This window comes from Octopus bimaculoides, chromosome 17, assembly GCF_001194135.2.
Source record: "Octopus bimaculoides isolate UCB-OBI-ISO-001 chromosome 17, ASM119413v2, whole genome shotgun sequence".
Taxonomy (NCBI): Eukaryota; Metazoa; Mollusca; class Cephalopoda; order Octopoda; family Octopodidae; genus Octopus; species Octopus bimaculoides.
Genome location: NC_068997.1, coordinates 27,090,522 through 27,108,798, shown reverse-complemented (window position 1 = coordinate 27,108,798; position 18,277 = coordinate 27,090,522). Strand labels below are relative to the sequence as shown.

General features: G+C 34.7%; 1 protein-coding gene across 1 annotated transcript in view; it reads right to left on the bottom strand.

Annotated features, from left to right (window-relative positions):
• Positions 1 to 49: 49 nt before the first annotated feature.
• Positions 50 to 18,277, bottom strand: part of LOC106878481 (DNA topoisomerase 2-binding protein 1) — a 49,909-nt gene continuing 31,681 nt past the window's right edge. Inside the window, exons 24-42 of the mRNA XM_014927700.2 lie at positions 17,635 to 17,703; positions 17,165 to 17,272; positions 16,885 to 17,031; positions 16,349 to 16,432; positions 14,825 to 14,893; positions 13,558 to 13,797; positions 12,460 to 12,524; positions 10,935 to 10,966; positions 10,552 to 10,620; positions 10,061 to 10,145; positions 9,817 to 9,931; positions 8,741 to 8,810; positions 8,463 to 8,605; positions 7,689 to 7,782; positions 6,678 to 6,784; positions 5,863 to 5,985; positions 4,711 to 4,902; positions 3,931 to 4,064; positions 50 to 3,670 (exon numbers count right to left, since the gene is read on the bottom strand). Of these exons, the coding sequence (XP_014783186.1) occupies positions 3,589 to 3,670; positions 3,931 to 4,064; positions 4,711 to 4,902; positions 5,863 to 5,985; positions 6,678 to 6,784; positions 7,689 to 7,782; positions 8,463 to 8,605; positions 8,741 to 8,810; positions 9,817 to 9,931; positions 10,061 to 10,145; positions 10,552 to 10,620; positions 10,935 to 10,966; positions 12,460 to 12,524; positions 13,558 to 13,797; positions 14,825 to 14,893; positions 16,349 to 16,432; positions 16,885 to 17,031; positions 17,165 to 17,272; positions 17,635 to 17,703 (2,028 nt within the window). The 3' untranslated portion in view covers positions 50 to 3,588. The remainder of the gene's footprint in view (positions 3,671 to 3,930; positions 4,065 to 4,710; positions 4,903 to 5,862; positions 5,986 to 6,677; positions 6,785 to 7,688; positions 7,783 to 8,462; positions 8,606 to 8,740; positions 8,811 to 9,816; positions 9,932 to 10,060; positions 10,146 to 10,551; positions 10,621 to 10,934; positions 10,967 to 12,459; positions 12,525 to 13,557; positions 13,798 to 14,824; positions 14,894 to 16,348; positions 16,433 to 16,884; positions 17,032 to 17,164; positions 17,273 to 17,634; positions 17,704 to 18,277) is intronic.

Here is an 18,277-nt window from a genome sequence, read left to right as displayed (position 1 = left end):
TATATATATGTATATATATATATATATATATATGCATACATACATTTGGATCATAAAAAAAAAAAAGGTACTAAAATGTATACTATAGTTTATTGATTGATGGATTTCAAACTAAGTCTTCCCTCCCTTTCTTACACTATATATATATATATATTAAAAAAAAAAACATACATGCTGTTTATCTCAACAACAGATGCTATAAATATTATGTTTTGTCACACAGGACCACTGATCAATGAACGATGAAGAAACCCTGAGATCTTTCAAAAATAGAATATTTTGGCAGTCATCATCATCATAAAGAACAGAAAACTCAGAGAAGCCAAGGTTTGAATAAATATGTGAAGGTACATGCATATATTTACAGATACACAAGTATCAATATTCTTACACTTCACACATAGTCATATATTTGTATAAATGGGGAACATTCAATCAAATATGAATTGAAAATGTAACTATGAATGATTTTTAAAAAAGAAAAAAATTCTATACATTCTGGACAACTGTTGCAGTTTCAGAGGTACAATGTCATAAATAGGTTGATGGAACCCATTTTGTAACAAAGAATTGTTTTCAAAGTTATGTATACATATATAGACACACATACAAATTTATAAAGACATATCTATATACAGAGAATTGGTGTATAAACATGAAAAGAGATATCCACAGTAATTAAGAGCTCAGTTAACAGCTCATTGTTAAATTTGAATATGTTATTACAATGCAGTAAATTCAGGTGGAACAAACTTGCATGTATATACAGAATCAACTAAAATGATAACTGAGAGCACCATAGTTAGAATAAATAATCAGAAAAGCACAAATTTCACAAATAGTTCAGACACAAATTTACAACACATTACATGGACATATTATATCCTCCGAACAACAGTAAATGAAGAATAATTTTTTTCCTAGTCCACTGATGTGTAAAGCTGAATGAAAGCCTGACAGAAAGAAATCTAGGTTTGGATGTAATACAACCCTGTTTACCACACACTTGCCAAACATACATCAAACTCTACACACTTCTAGCATCAGGGTGAACATCAGGTACTTAGATTCTGAATCACAAAATAATAAAGAATATATATATGTTAATACAGTTCTATATTTAAGAGATGAGGAATTATGTACATTATTTACATTTGACAGATATTTGTCATCTTGTTTGTTGTTAACACAATGTTTCGGCTAATATACTCTCCAGCCTTCATCAGGTGACTTGGGGAAATTTTGAATCTGGGTTCTCATTCCTAAGGTATTTTTTGATGTTATTATTATTATTATTATTATTCAGGTCACTGCCAGGAATCGAACTCGGAATCTTGGAGTTAGTAGCCCACACTCTTAACCACTATGCCGTAGTGGTTAAGAGCGCAGGCTACTAACCCCAAGATTCCGATTTCAATTCCAGGTAGTGACCTGAATAATAATAACATCAAAAAATACCCTAGGAATGAGAACCCAGGTTCGAAATTTCCCCAAAACACCTGATGAAGGCTGGAGGGAATATCAGCTGAAACGTTGTGTTAACAACAAACAAGGTGAGGACAAATATCCGTCAAATGTAAATAATGTATATACATGTTATACTTCAACAAGAGGGGTGACAGTGATTTTGAAGTTTTCACCTATGTCCAATGAAAGTATATGTGCATTACAGAAAGCATTGAATTCAGTTTAATACTAGATTGGGTTTTTTTTTTGTTATAACTTGACATAAAAATATACATTAATACACACACACACACACACACATATATTTATACACATACAACATAGAAATACACACACACAAATATATATATATATATACATACATACAGAGAGTGGTAGGTAAACAAGGCTACCACTACAAATATTAAGATAACAACAAGAATCCCCAAGATATTTACTAAGCTAAATGTTAAACATTCTTGAAGCGTTAAATTTTATTTTCTTAAAAACAATTTTTTAAAACAAACTGCTATTTACACACATTAAAAATATGATTTTGCAGCCACACAAAATTAGTCATGTCTAAAATAAATAGGAAGTCAATCAAATCAATCTGGTATTATTTGACAGCCACTTATTGTATCAACTACAGAAGAATTTCAAAAAATAATCCCAACTCAAAATGTAGAGACATGACTGAATACCACAAGGCATTATGTCTGATGTTCCACCAATTCTTCCATCCACTGTCTTATGAATAATAATGATAAAGAGTTCTTACTGTAGTACTGGGCCACAAATTTATGAGTATGGGATACAAAGTCTAGTGAAAATATACCCCGGTATATGACTGGTATTAATCTCAATTAAAAAAAAACTTTACATCAACTGTAGTGGGATTTGAACTCAAGATGTAAAGAGAGTAAAGCTCAATGCTAAAAGTTCTTGAGTAGATCATATCACTATTGTTTCTTTCATTTTACTGCCTTCTTGGGGCAGAATTTCTTATTTAGGGACAAGGCCAGCAGTTCTGAGGGGAAGTGGTTAGTCAATACCATTGACCCCAGTATTTGACTGGTACTTTATTTTATCAATTCTGGGAGGATGTATGGCAAAGTTGACCTTGCCGGATTTGAACTCAGAATGTAGAGAGCAAAGAAAAAAAAGATATCCAGCAATGCATTTATTCCAACGCTCTAACAATTCAACCAGCCTGCCACCCTTGGGGCAGAAACAATAAAGATCATGGTTTCAATTTTTGGTACAAAGCCAGTAATTTTTGGAGAGGGTTAGTTGATTACATTAACTCCAGTATTTAATTGATACTTTATTTTATCAAACCAGAAAGGATGAACGGTAAAGTTGGCTGTCTCAGAATTTGAACTTAGAATGCAAAGAGCCTGAAGAAATGCCACTAAGCACTTTCTCTGGTATGCTAACAGTTCTGTCATTTTGCTGTCTTAGTAATAATAGTTTCAGATTTTGGCACAAGGCCAGCAATTTTAGGGCGATGGGTAAATTGATTACATTCACCCCTGTGCCCAACCAGTACTTATTTTATCAACCTTGAAAAGATGAAAGGCAAAGTTAAACATTACAGAATTTGAACTCAGAACATAAAGATGGACAAAATACTGTAAAGCATTTTGTCCAGCATGCTAACGATTCTGCCAGCTTGCTGCCTCAGTAATAATAACAATAATTTCTAACATAAGTACAAAGATATAAATATGGGTGAAGGAATACATTGATAAAACCAAACCCCAATACTTGATTGGTACTTTTATTTTATCAATTCTCCCAATACTTGAGTGCAAATTCATTGTCACTTCCCAGACCACAACTGGTATCATACCATATTTTATCTATCTCAGAGGAATGGTAAGGCAAAGTCAACCCTAACCCTAACCCATAGTCAGCAGGATCAGAAATTTGTAGGAACAGAGTTTAACCACTTAATCTGACATGAGTATATTACAGGGAGGGAAGGCAAAGTTGACTTCTCTTAAGAAAGGAACCCAGAACATGGAGAGGCAAGCCTAAATACTGTAAAGTCAATTTTAGTGCCTCATTTTACTATTTCTGCCAACTCCCTAACAACATTAACATTATTACTATTATTATCAATAATAATAATCATTATCACAGTTTTCGGTTTCGTTTCGCTTCTTCACCAATTAAGGTAGTTTTTCTTTTTCTCATCCCAGAATCTGGAAGATTCAAGCTTAAATGAAAAAAAAAAAAAAAAAAAAAAAATCAAAATTAATATCAATGAATCAATATCTGTTGGCAACCTATTACATTAACTATACAAGTGCTAGCCCTGCTTACAATGGTGAAATACACACATCACTTTGCATATAACATACACATACACATACATCTAGGTAAAAGTGGTTACGGTATTCAGCTCATGATCGTAAGGTTGTGAGTTTGATACCTGGCGGTACATTGTGTATGCAAAGGGTTAAAAGCTATAGTTACCTGGCCCTTAAAGCAATGACTTCAGGAGGACAAAATTCATCAGGTGACTGTAGTACTTCATTTGAAAGGTAAGCAGCAATATAATCAGGACGAAGACAAAGTACATTGTTTCGCAATAAGGTTTCTAAGTCACTCTGTGAAGATAAACAAAAGATATATGTTAGAATATGACACATACACCCCCCCTCTCTCTGTATATATATGAAATCTTAAAAGGTGTACTGTGTAGTGTTTACTTAGTATATATTGGATGGTATATTTGAATCCATAAGTTATATTTTCTGTGGTATGTCCTACAAAACTAAGATCCAGTAATGTGAGTTACACCATTCCATGTGAATGTGTGTATAAATGGATGCAGGCATAGCTGTATGGTTGAGAAATCTGCTTCCCAACCATGTGGTCTCAGATGTAGTGGTACTCTGGGCAAGTGTCTTCTACTATAGCCCACGGCCAACCAAAACCTTGTGACTGGATGTGGTAGACAAACTGAAAGAAGCCTGTCATGCCTGTGTGTGTGTGTGTGTGAACCCTTGTTCTGACATTATATGATGGTTGTAAACAGGGCTGTGGGAGTCGGAATCAGTAAAATAGACCACAATCACTTATTTACATATTTACATAGAGGAGTCAGAGTTGGAGGTGCCAATAATAGAGGAGTATATATATATATATATATATATATATATATACACACACACACACACACACACACATAAACATATAGAATAAGCTTCTTTTCAACTAAATAGAAATGAGAAGGTAGGCAGCTTTACTTACAGTAGTGAGATCAGCTCTAGTAATATCTATAAGGGCATGTGTTGCTGAAATTGGTTTGGTAAATGGTGGCTTAGCAGACAAAACCTTGGCACCACCGGCCTTCAAAAGGCGTTCAAAGTTGCTTTCTTTCTTTTTACAAGTGCACAAAATAACAGACCAATCATAAAATGCACCTTGGCATTTTGGGCTTTGCTAAGGAAAAAAAAGAAAAAAGAAATAGAAAGAGAAATTATTATAAATTGAGAATACATAATAATGAAAGTAATGATTTCTATCATTTTCATAATAAACCGAGCCCCGATATATGATACATATATGTAGTAACAGAGTGATTGAAAGAAAACTATTAAGGCAATGGAATATACTCTGATCTAAACCTATGATGAAGATTTTCAAGCCATGACAATCTGGTCCTTTAATCAGATAAAGTATATCTAGGGTTGCATTACCTCATTTGTCCTCCCTTGCTGTTGTTTTGTACAGGTCTATCCTGATCTAGCAGACCTATCATCAACTGTATCTATCCGGTCCTTTATTTAGACATAGTGTCTCTAGGACTACATTACTTAATGTGTCCTTTCTTGTTGTTTAGCACTAGGTAAGCCATGTTCCAATGAAGCTATGATCAAATGTCTTCCAGCCATGACGACACTGCTTTTATTCAGACATTATTCTCACATTACCTGGCACAAAGCTACCTCCTCCAGTATCCTACCGTCTCAAAGGATCTCTGCCTTGCAAGTTACTCAGTGACCTCGCTGGTGCTCGTGCCACATAAAAAGTACCCAGTCCACACTGTAAAGTGGTTGGCGTTAGAAAGGGCATCCGGTCGTAAAAACCACACCAAAATTGAGAGTGGAACTTGGAGTAGTCCTCTGGCTTACCAGCACCTGTCAAACCATCCAACCCATGCTAGCATGGCAAAAGAATGCTAAATGATGATGATGATGATGATGATGATGATGACAACAGTCTAAGATGTTCCTTTTTAAGGACAAATTATGTGTGTAGTTTTAGGGACACTTAAATGTCCTTTTCTAGCAAGTCTAGCAACCACATAGAGGCCCTGTTGTCAACCCTAACTTAGTATTACTGTTCAAACACATTAGTGGGCAACCAAGCAAACCAAATAATCATCAATACACTACTTACCTTCTTTAGTTCCTGTATTTTGAGACGCCATCTTTGTGCTGAAGCTGCTAATGTTTTCATAACAGAGTTGGCTGAGGCTAAGACACTTTCTGTGGATACACTGCCCCATTCATGTTTAGCTTCCTGGGGATAAAACAACATTATGTGAGTATGTATACTCTCACATATACACATGTTTAATACATCAGTATTGCCTCTATGGGTGAATCATGTTTCTGGTGGCTTTTACATCCTCTGTTACATACTGTGTTGTGCTCCCAAAGAAGGAACAAAAGTAACTCACAATTGGTGATTCACCCACAGAACCGGTTCGTTTTGCAACTCAATTTTTATGCCACTGCAATCTTCAGGCAAAGATCACAATAGTATGAAGCTCGAGTCGTAAGACAAGCTTCCAATTTCTGTTTCAATAAAAAAAACCTCATATCCTCTGCATGTATTGAGCACACTGTTCTCATTCACTTCCAGGGGGTTAAACCAGGTAATAGATACCCAAGAACAGGGATAACCCCTCCAACCAACCAACCTCCGCATTGTTTCCACCCTGCAAATTACAATTTGGTTGACCCAAATGACACAAGGCAAGATTGAACCTGAAACCAAATTATTGCAAAATGAACTTCCTAAACAGTCATACCTTATAGCATGGACAAAATAAATACCAGTGATATATTAGGTTTGATTCAATTGACTACATCTGTTTTCTATGAAAATTGCTCTGGCACCTCGTCATAGGAAATAAATTATTTCACACAAAAAAAGGGAGGTATTAAACTTTGTTCAGAAGGCCACAAGACAGAAATATAAGCACAAACCTGAACAAACTTCTTAGCTCTGCGACAATCTTCAAAGTAAGATTTATGAAGTATCCACTTCCCTGATGCCATACAAGCCAAGAACTTTTCATTTCTGGTCGGACATCCTAAAGATAATGAAATTCAGAAATCTTAATAAATAAAATAAAATCTCAGCTTGTGAAAAATTTAGTTAATTTTAGCAGATTTGAGAAATGATGATCTTAATTCTTAGTGGTTTAGCTAAAATATATAACACAGTTGCTATAAATACATTTAACATGGGCTGTAAAGCTTAACCCTTTAGCATTTAAACCGGTCACATCTGGCCAAAATATTCTACCAGTTTATCTTCAAACTGGCCAGATCTAGTCTCTCATACTTACCTTACAATATTATTCTAAAAATAAACAATCATGTCATTGAAATCTCAAAGCTACATGGTAATGCCTGACTAATTTAAATCAATGTGAATAAATAAGCATTACACTATATTTAACAGAGAAATCTGAAAGCTAACAGGTTAAACAAACTGTAATAGCTACTATTAGGATATAGTGGAAGATGTACTGTAGACTTTAGTGCGAAGGCAGGTCTTAAAATTTGACAATATATCACAGTTGCTATAACAACGAGAGAGAACAGGCATGATTTTGAAGATATTTCATATTTGCTACAATATTCTTTTCTACTCTAGGCACAAGGCCCAAAAATTTGGGGGAGGGGCCAAGTAGATTAGATTGACTCCACTACACAACTGGTACTTCATTTATCGACCTCGAAAGGATGAAAGGCAAAGTTGACCTTGGCGGAATTTGAACTCAGAACGTAAAGACAGATGAAATACTGCTAAGCATTTCGCCCAACATGCTAGCGTTTCTGCCAGCTCACCACCTTATATTTGCCACAATATTATGGAACATCTGATGTGAATCTCACATTAATAACATGTCACAATTGCTATAAGAACATGTTATTCAAGGAATATGAAAATATCAAAACTATTTACAGAGAATTAAGACTGAGACTTACCAATAACAAGATGTGTACAAGATTCATGATAGATCTGTCCTTCTATGACAGTTCCTCCAAGTTCCTCAATCAAAGCACCATAATCCACTCGTTCCTGGTAATAAATGACACATACAATAATATAATCGTATAAATATCTACTCTGTTAGATACTTTATTTCTCATTTTAGAATTGCCATTACCCTATTATTTTTTATCCAGCATAATTTGCACTCCATCTGATATTAAAATTGCCAGCCTTTGAAGGTTAAGGGACAGTTTTAAATGTAAAATTTCCTTATCACCACCATCAGTAAACAGTATTATAGAAGATTTCAATTTATGGTCTGTATTTGACAGACAATATTAACATTTTTAGATGGCAATACCAGTACATACATCAACAATCTATTTCCTAAACACTGCTATTACTTCTCTTTCAACAATAATACCAATGCTGGTTAGCCCAGGACTGTAGTAGAAGACACTTGCTCAAGGTGCTGCACAGCAGGACTGAACCCAAAACCATGTGGTTACAAAGTAAACTTTTTAACCACACAGCCATGCTTGCACCTAAAGGCATTAATGTTCCCATGGTGAGAACTGAACACAGGCCACCTGATTAAAAAAAAAATCACGTGTAACTAAACAAGTTATGACCACCGTCTACTGTTGACATTTTTATAGTTTCCTAGAAATAGCTGTCGAGTATATATGTAAATCCCATACTAGCATCGCACTGACCACTGACCCTAGGACAGTTTCAAAATAAATAGTAAATTGCAAAATACTCACAGAGGGAGATATTCCAGATAATAAAAAGTATGGTGATTCTACCATTGTTCCAGTAGTGGCATTATCCTGGGTGTCATCATCAGACAGAAACTCTATTGGTTGAGGGGCAGCAACAGTTTCTAATTTCTTAGACAGTGGTAATACTGCAACAAATGAAATAAGAGTTTTGAAGAACAAAACCAATTAGTTGAAGAACTTGTGAATGTTTTAGCTGATGTATTTAAGAGGAGACAATAAAGAGAAACATGAGCTCCCAAAATATATAAGGAATTATTTACCAATGGAAGGTTGTTCTGGGGTGGATGTTCTGGAGGAGATTTTCTTCCCACCATCATTTAACTCTCCATTCTGTAAAAGAGAGGGTTACAACAAATTGAAATCTAATATATATATCTCAAAACAGTTGATGTTGTAGATAATATTGAAGTTTATGGTTGAAAAAGCTTATTAAGATCAAGGTTAGATTTAGGATTATTGTCATAATTAGAATTAGAGCTAGAGATAGAGTAAAACTAAACCAACTAACATATACTCAATATGGAGAGAATAAATGTGAAACAATTATCATCTTTGTTTCAACTAGCAGAAAGACCGCCCTCTGGGTTGTTTTCTACTAGCCACTTTTTATTACATTAAAATCTACTCCCCTGTGAATGCAACAAATATGTAAATTACCAAAAAATTTGTAGTTCAAATATTCAATAAACTTCACAAATTACAGGAAATTTCTTGGAACATGAATTTATAAAAAAATTTCCAGATGGTCAAGCTTTTAATAATTGTGTTCTTTTAGTTACTGTTACATACCTAATTAATAAGTAGCTTTCTCCATTATAATATAGATGCTTACACTTTTTCATGCTTGCATGGGTCAGACAGAATTTATTGAAGTAAATTTTGTACTGCTAGATGCCTTCACTGTCACCAACTCTTACTTGTTTCCAAGTAAGGTAATATTTCCCCCATGACCAAGCATGTTTTTCACATAAGATTGGAAATGGAGACATTTTCATTCTCACAGAAGATGGCATGACAGTGGCACTCATTTACAATTATTGCACAAAGTCAAGGCAAGGAGACAGTAACACACACACATGACTGTCTTCTTTCTGTTTCTGTCTACCAAACCCACTCATAAGGCTTTGGTAGACCTGAGGCTATAGAAGATACATGCCCATGATGCCACATGGAACCCGAAACCAAGTGGTTGGGAAAAAAAACTTCTTACCACACAGCCACAACTGCACCTATTAAATATTGTAAGATAAAATTTAAACTAAGACTGAAACTAAAATGGATAATGTGTGGCCCAGGTTCTAAAATATGACCACAGCTCTCAATGAAAACAACTTACTCCATTAGTTGGTTGATCATCACAGTCTTGTTTTGTGGTTGTGAAACCCTCAAGAGGATCTTGAGTGGGACAATATGCACGCTCCAGCTGAGCAGCAACCTTCTGCATCTCGAGTCTGTAAGTGACGGATAAGATGTTAAAAGTCAGATATGCAATAGTAGAGTGTAACATGGTAAGCAGATGATGGAATAAAGAAAAAGAACAAATACAGCTTGATGTAGGTAGAGATTGGCATGAAACAAACCTTTCTGTTGGATCATACCACGTAACCTGGACACTCTGTGAGGATTCCGAACTAGAAGTTTTGGATGACTGTTCTGCTGCTTTACCTAGAATGGTAGATAAGATATCCAGGTTAATTGGACAGTATTGGGGTAGATAGATAGAGACAAACAGACAGGGAGGAACAGAAAGGTGTCAGTAAAGTGTTGAAAGAAAAGCGTATCAAATATACATGCATGCAGACATACCCATTATTTTAATCTTGATATTGGTGGAAAATAAGTGTGGTAGTCTTACAATATGTGTAAATGCATATATATGTGCATACACACACACACACACACACACACACACAAATAAATACATACACACATGCATACATAATTCTTTTCCTTTATTACACAGCTCACACACCTTTCTCTCTCCTCCATTTCCTGTTACTCCTTCATTTATCAATGTATAAACACACACACACAAATACAAACAAAGAACATAGGACAATATCCGACATACCTGTGGCTGTAACTTTGGTAGAATATGGTGCGTTTCTGTTGTTGAGACTGTCATTACAGGAAGAATTTACTGGAAAATAAAAAGAAGCAGAAAAACATAATCACTTTTACTTTAAAAGTATGCAATCTGAGTTTCTGCAAAAACAAAATTACAGACAATATCTCGAAATTAAAAAGGTCATGCTTTACAATTTCTGCTAGCAAGAAATCCCATAACCTGATGTAGCCATAATGTAAGGGATGCTTTTATATATATTTGCATGCATGTACATGTGTCATACATACATACATGTATGCAATGTATGACTTTTTACTCTCTAATTGGTTTTCAGTCATTCATATTGTCAATAACACACATACAAAAAAATAAAAAGTTACCATTACATTTCTTATTTCTCTTCTTTGACCGTCTTGAGCTGAAACGAAAAAGAAAAAAATTTACTTTTATATGTGTGTGTGTGTGTTTTGTTAATTTTCTCATCTCCAAGTGTTTTAAATTCATGATTTCAGATAACTTAATCTGTGTGTGTGTGTAGGAGGGTTGTTGATGAACTGCAGTTCAGCCACGGTCCAGTTGACTTAATGATGACACCCATGACTACTCCAACCATAACCATCCCATTTTTTATTCAGAAATAGTGCACTTAAAATTACATTATTCAATATGCCTTTTTCTTCTGCAAAATATTTGGTTGCTATTTGTAGCAAATTAAGTGATCATATCAAAGCGCTTGTTATTGGTTTCATTGAGCATGTACAAGTACCTACCAAATATGATGCCAAAATACAAAAGCATTTGAAATGTAGTGTTTTAGTAAAAGGAGCAGAAAAAAAAAGTTTATTCTATCAGTATTATAATAATTTAGGTAATTAATGTAAAATAATTAGTTCAGAAATTTGTGGCAAATATGACTGCACAACTATTCAACAAAAAAAAAAAAAAAAAATCAATATTTCTTCAAAATCCTGGCACAAGGCCAGCAATTTTAGTGGGTGGGGCTAAGTCAATCACATTATCTCCAATGCTCAAATGGTACTTATTTTACCAATACTGAAAGGATAAAAGGTAAAGCTGACTGCAGCAGCATTTGAATTCAGAAAGAAAAGAGTGGAAAGAAATGTAATGATTCTGCCAACTCATTGACTGTCAACCAGAATTAAGAATGATAAATGTTTCCAATCTAGGCACAAAGTCAGCAATTAATTGTTTCAAACATAGGCACAAGGCCAGTAATTTTGAAGGCATTCATTAATCAACCCTTTGATACCAACTTATCTGTGACTACTCTGGTTCTACAATACAAACTTTCTGTTAAAATTAAATGTTAGTTTATTTTCCAAACATCATCTTAATAATGATGAAATTATTTTACTAAATTCTTCATTCAAAATTAATTGAAACAAAAGTATTGTGTTCTCCTAAAATAAGTTAACAAAAGGATTAAATTGACACTAGGACTTGACGGATACTTTATTTTGCTGACTCTGAAAGGAACGAAAGCAAAGTTGACTTCAGTGGGATTTGAACTCAGAACATAAAATACCCGAACAAAAACAGTAAAATATTTGTCCAATGCTCTAATGGCTCTGCTAAACTACCACCTTTAATAACTGTTACTAATTTTGACACAAGGCCAGGAATTTTGAGCTTCTCAACTAGTATTTTATTTTATTGATGTTGAAAAATTAATTAATAACAACAAATGATTCTTACAAATTTTGGCACAAGACTAGAAATCTGGGGAAAAGGAACAGTCAATTATATCAACCCCAGTTCCTCACTGGTACTTTAATTTATCAAGCCTCTGTGCAATTTGAACTCAGAACAAATACCCTACAAGAAACACCACAATGCATTTTGTAAAACACCAACAATTCTGCCTAAGAAGACATGTAAAAAATCACTTACCCAGAAGCTTTAATATTTTCTAGCTCTTTATTTAAAGCTTCTTGAATTTCAGCCATTTCAACAACCTGCATATAAAAATTTCAGAAAAAAAAAGAGAATATATTACTACAATTAATGCAACAATACTGATTTTAACTTTTGACACATGGTCAGCAATTTTAGGACAGGTGGGGCAAGTCAATCCCATCAACCCCAGAACACTACAGGCACTTATCTGACTGACCCCGAAAAGATGAAAGGCAAAGTCAACTTTGGCTGAATTTGAACTCAGAACACAAAGACACGAAATGCAGCTAAGCATTTTGCCTGTCATGCTAATGATTCTGCTAGCTCACCACCTTAATTAATAGAATAAGTTTGCTTCCCAATCACATGGCTTCAGGTTCAGCACCACTGTGTGTCCCCTTGAGCAAGTGTCTTCTATAGCCTTAGGCCAACCAAAATCTTGTGCACAGATTTGGTAGACAGAAACTGAAAGAAGCCCATCAATTATATGTAAATGAGTATCACTGTCACTCATCTTACCTTACTAAAAAAACAAGTAAGAATTGGCAACAGCAAGGGCATGTAGCTGTGGAAAACATGCCTCAATAAACTGCATCCAGCGCATGCAAGTATGGAAAAGTGGATGTTAACATGATGATAATGATGTCTAGTCAGAGAGGAAAGTGTGCACTTTCCCAGGGGTTTCAAGCATGGCGAGAGAAAGTTATCTGGAGACCTGGCCTGAACAATTGCAATAGAGCAAATGCAACTGGTGGTGTTAAACTGGACGATAGATTACATCTACAAGCCATGAACACATAACATATAGAGTCAGCATAAATACTGCAAGGTATCTCCACAGATGCAACAATAATTTTACCAAGCCATTGCTAGTGACTGGCATGTTGACAGTGTCCATGAAAGGATGACTGACTAAATTGACCTCCATAGCATTTGAACTAAGAGTGTAGAGAGCCAGAACAAATAAAGCATTTTGCCAATGGAAGGCAGTGCTCTGGCATGGCTGCAGTCCAACAACGAAAGATCAGTAACAGAACAAAAAAAAAATAATTTTTTTTAAATAAGACAAAGACCTACTCTCAGAAAACTCACATTCTCCACATCAGGTTTCTTTGTTTCTTCAAGTTCCATTAATTCTTCACCAGTAGTGATAGGTAACAAAGCATTTATTTCCATCCTTTCTTCCTCTGCATCTGGTTCAGGAACAGCGTCTACATCTTGCCTGAAGACTCTTGGAGTCTTTTTAGCAACAGGTGCACTGGAACCGACATCAGTCTTAGAAGACCTCATCTTACGAGGAGGTGTTTCTTTGGAGCTGTTCATGACAGATTGCTGAAATATTAAGCAAAACATTTAAAGTTTCTGGTTCAGTAGATTTTTGGTTTCTCAGAAGAACTGTAAAAGTTTTTCTTTTTTAAAGTTTTTTCTATTTTGGAATGTTCTTAATATATTTAATTTAAAATTCTGTGGAAGTATAACAGCCAAGTGGATAAGATTTTGGACTGTCAAATCCTAGCTTCTGAGCTCAAATCTTGGTCAAGCTAAATTCATTTTATATTTTCTTTGTTTTATACATATTTTTCCATGTTTATATAGTTGGAATGATTTACTTATTGGAGCAATTAGTTTTTAATCTGGTTATTCATCCTTGTTTTAACCATTCAACTACGTTGCAGAGTAGAACATCTTTTTGATATTTTGAAACTATCAAATCCAAGATTTAGCAATAAAAAAAAAAATTTAAAAAAAGCTTACAATGCTGTATTTTAATTTTTGATTTTCACCAGCTGTCTTATTCTTGAATATTCACATTATAATCAGGCTAGATTCAATCTAGGAACATATATTTCTAAAACTAAGAAAGATAATAATAACATTACTTATAATCTAGAATTAAAACCTCTTATTTCAAATCTAGTTCAGTAATATATGTATTGATTCAGCAATAAGACAGCCGATGATGATCAGAGATCAAACCAATCAGAAAGTGGTAAAGATGTAAATATTAAAGAATTTTCCACCTCTACATATGATCTAAACAGTCTAAAAATTTATAAACAGATATTCAGACATTTAATGGGGGTAGGTATTTAGTCTAAGCAAGCTTGGTACTTTGCTCAGAGGCACATCACATTAATAGGAGTAAAATCTGTAATTCAGGACTGTGTAGTCAGTAGTTCAAATGCCTTAACCTCACAATCATTGAAACTCAAGTTTAAACATCAAATCATTGTCATTATAAATCTGCACTATCAGGAAGTAAAATAAAAATTAGAAAGGCTACAAAAATCAAGGTATTCAATACTAAAAGAAAGGAACTAATGATATAGTTGAATATATTATTGAACTATTGACTTACCAAGTTCAAATTTGGATTAAATGTGTGAGGAAACAAAGACTCGTCGACATACACATTTTGTTCTTTACACTGAAAGACATAATATACAATAGAGTAATACATTAAATTTCTCACAGGTGAGCTAGGCACAGGTATGGCTGTGTATTTAAGAAGCTTGCTTCCTAACCACTTAGTTCCAGGTTTAGTCACACTGCATGGCACTTTGGCCAAGTGTGTTCTACTATAGCCCCAGGCTAACCAAAGCCTTTTCGGTTGATTTGGTAGATGGAAATTAAAAACCTGTCGTGTGTGTGTGAGAGAGAGAGAGAGAGAGTTGCTGTTTCCTTGATTTGTCAACATGTGATTGTTGTAAGCAAGTGTCAACGTCATTCAAACATCAGCTAGTGTTCAAGCCCCTTGATTAGTAATTAACAACTAATTGTTTACATTAACAAGGCCAATAACATTCTAGTTTCATCATCATTTAATATCCACTTTCCCATGCTTGCATAATTTGTTGATGTAAATTTTCTATAGCTGGTTGCTCTTTTTGTCTCTAACTCTCACCTGTTTCCAAACAAGGTAACATTTCTCCATGGCCAGATATATTTTTTGCAGAAAACTAAAAACTATCAACACTGCTTGTATGACAGTGATGTGTTTTACAGCTATCATGTTATGTCGAAACTAGGGCACAAACAAACACACACATATGTATGGCACACACAAACACATATGTGACAAGCTTCTTTCAATTTCTGCCTACCAAATTTAGCTACAAGGCTTCACTCAGCTTAGGACCATAGCAGAAGACACTTGGTCAAGGTGCTGCACAGTGGGACTGAATCAAAGACTTCTCAACCATAGTCACATTTGTGCTTATATAACAAAATTTTATTGGACATTTCAGTCATGTTTCTGCTCACTGATAACCCAATGATATACTAATCCTGACAAAGAATTTTTTTTCATGTTTTTTTATAAGCATTGTAGCTGATTTAACCCTTCTGAACAACCCTGCACACCATCAACATGTTAAAATTGATCAGATCCAACCTCTCACCTACCCTACAATGTCATTCAAAAAATATACAAACACCATTGAAATCTTGAAGCTACAAGGTAATACGTAATTCAAAATAATGCAAATAAATAAAGAAATACATTTGAGAAAGCAAACTGAATGCTAAAGGATTATATCACATCCTAACATGATCAAAAAGGACATAAAACAGCAGATGTTCTATATCTGAATAAAAAGCAAGATGGTTATGGTTGGAACATCTCTAATCATATGTTTACTGGGCTAAACAATAACAAAAGTAAACCTAACAAATAGTAATGATGTTGAAGTGTATAACATAAGGAGGAAGAATCAATTGTAGCATGCAAGACAGAAGACTGCACTAGTACAGACATTTGATGCACATGAAGGATGGTAGTTGGGTGAAAAGGTGTAAAGCAATCATAAAAGGAAGATGTAGAAGACACAGATGGGCTGTGGTGGTGCTGTTGAGTTACAGTGTACAAAAGAATTATACAAACCATGATCAGCCAGTAGGGTGAAACAATTATTTTCTTTTGATCTCGAGCCAACCGAAACTCTCTGTTGATGTCATTCTGTTTGCCCTGCATTGTAAAAAAGTTTTTTTAAAGAATTTTCCCATTGAAAAGAGACTTTCCTTATTATCATACACAAGAACAACAACAAACAAGCTAATGAGGAGCTTCACTTCAGCTGCTAAAATTAACAGCCAAACACCCTCGAATGATACTTATCACATTTAGAAGGAAAAAGACAGGAGTTTGGCTTGAGATATATGAAGATATGGGATGGTCATTGCAGGAATACATTTGTTTAAAAGTCTGCTCAATTAAGGTAGACCTAGGTCAAAACTGATAGAGCAAATCTGAGGTGAAACAAGAACAATTACAACAGATACTATGATAGGAAATACACGATGCAAAACAAATGCCAAAGAGAATTGTCACAAGACAATTTTTGCTGAAAGTTTATTGTGGTCATTACAAGAACCTACAGATGTACAGTTCTAGTCTCACTAAAGTTGTGGGTAACTTACCTGGAAAATGAAATGAGTACATGTGTCATCATAGGTCCAGGTATAATCAGCACCAAGTGATACAGCCATGTCATTGTAGAGAGATTGTTTGGCACTCAATTTGCGAGCGACAGAAATTACAACATCCTTCAGTGGACCCTCATTCTTCTGAAATTTCATAAAGAAGGAAAGAAAAATATCAATTAAAAAAATAATAGAATTTCAAACATAAGAGGTGGAAGAAATTCAAGGTATTTTGTCAATCCATCGCAATAGACAATAGTAATAAAAATAAACTCACATCACTGACAGCTTCAACTTCCTGAGAACCACTGACTTCCTCAGTACGAGCATTAGCACTAATCTTCACACCTTCTTCAATATGTTTACTGAACAGTTCACCCCATGGCTAAAACATGATGGAGAAAGATATATATATATATATATATACATATAAACACACAGATGAATATATATATGCACACACAGATACATAAATATACAAAAGCACATCATCATCATTTAACATCTGTTGTCCATGTTGGCATGGGTTGGACAGTTTGACCAGGGCTAGCAAGCTGGAAGGCTGCACCAAACTCTAGTCTGATTTGGCATGGGTTCTACAGCTGGATGCCCTTCCTAATGCCAGTGCTTTTGTACACACACACATTGTTTCTTGGTCATTTGGCTTGAAAGATGGACTTAATATGTAAAAGAAGAAAAGCTGAGACAATGCAATATCATAGAAATAAATGTGTGTTGAAATCTTACAATGCTAGATCTTCTTGAATGAGATGTTGATAGGCCCTTCATTTGTGATTCCAGCACTGAAGTCAAATCCTGGAAAAAAAAAAAAATTTTTTTTTTTAAACATATACATAGTAAAATTATTTGACATATACAATACATGTATCAAATAAGAAATGTCTGTTGCTAGGCAGATGAGGAGATGATTTATAATATAGGAGGAAGGAGGAGTTGCAGGATATAGGTGGTACAAGTATGGCGAAGGAAGATATTTAGTATGCAGAAACCAATTAATTTCCTTTCAGTTATGGGTATGACGACATTGTGAGGAGAGAGGATAGATTATAAAGGGACAGTAGGTGGGTGGGGATGTGTACCCAAATGGTACAGGACAGACATAGCAAAGGGAGAGATGGTAAATTTCTCAACCTTTTGGTGTAATAAAAATTTGATCTATCCTTTAACCCTTTCGTTACCAAACCGCCCAAAGCCGCCCGAAAAAAATTTTGGTTCATGTGACCAAGCCGCCCAAAACCGCCCATAATCACCTATTCATATTTAAATGAGAATATCTGAGCAAATCTCGTTAGTACATTCGTGAAAACACGTGATTATTTGTGTAAACAGTTCAGCTATAGTTTTGTACGACGATCAACATGTTTTTTTA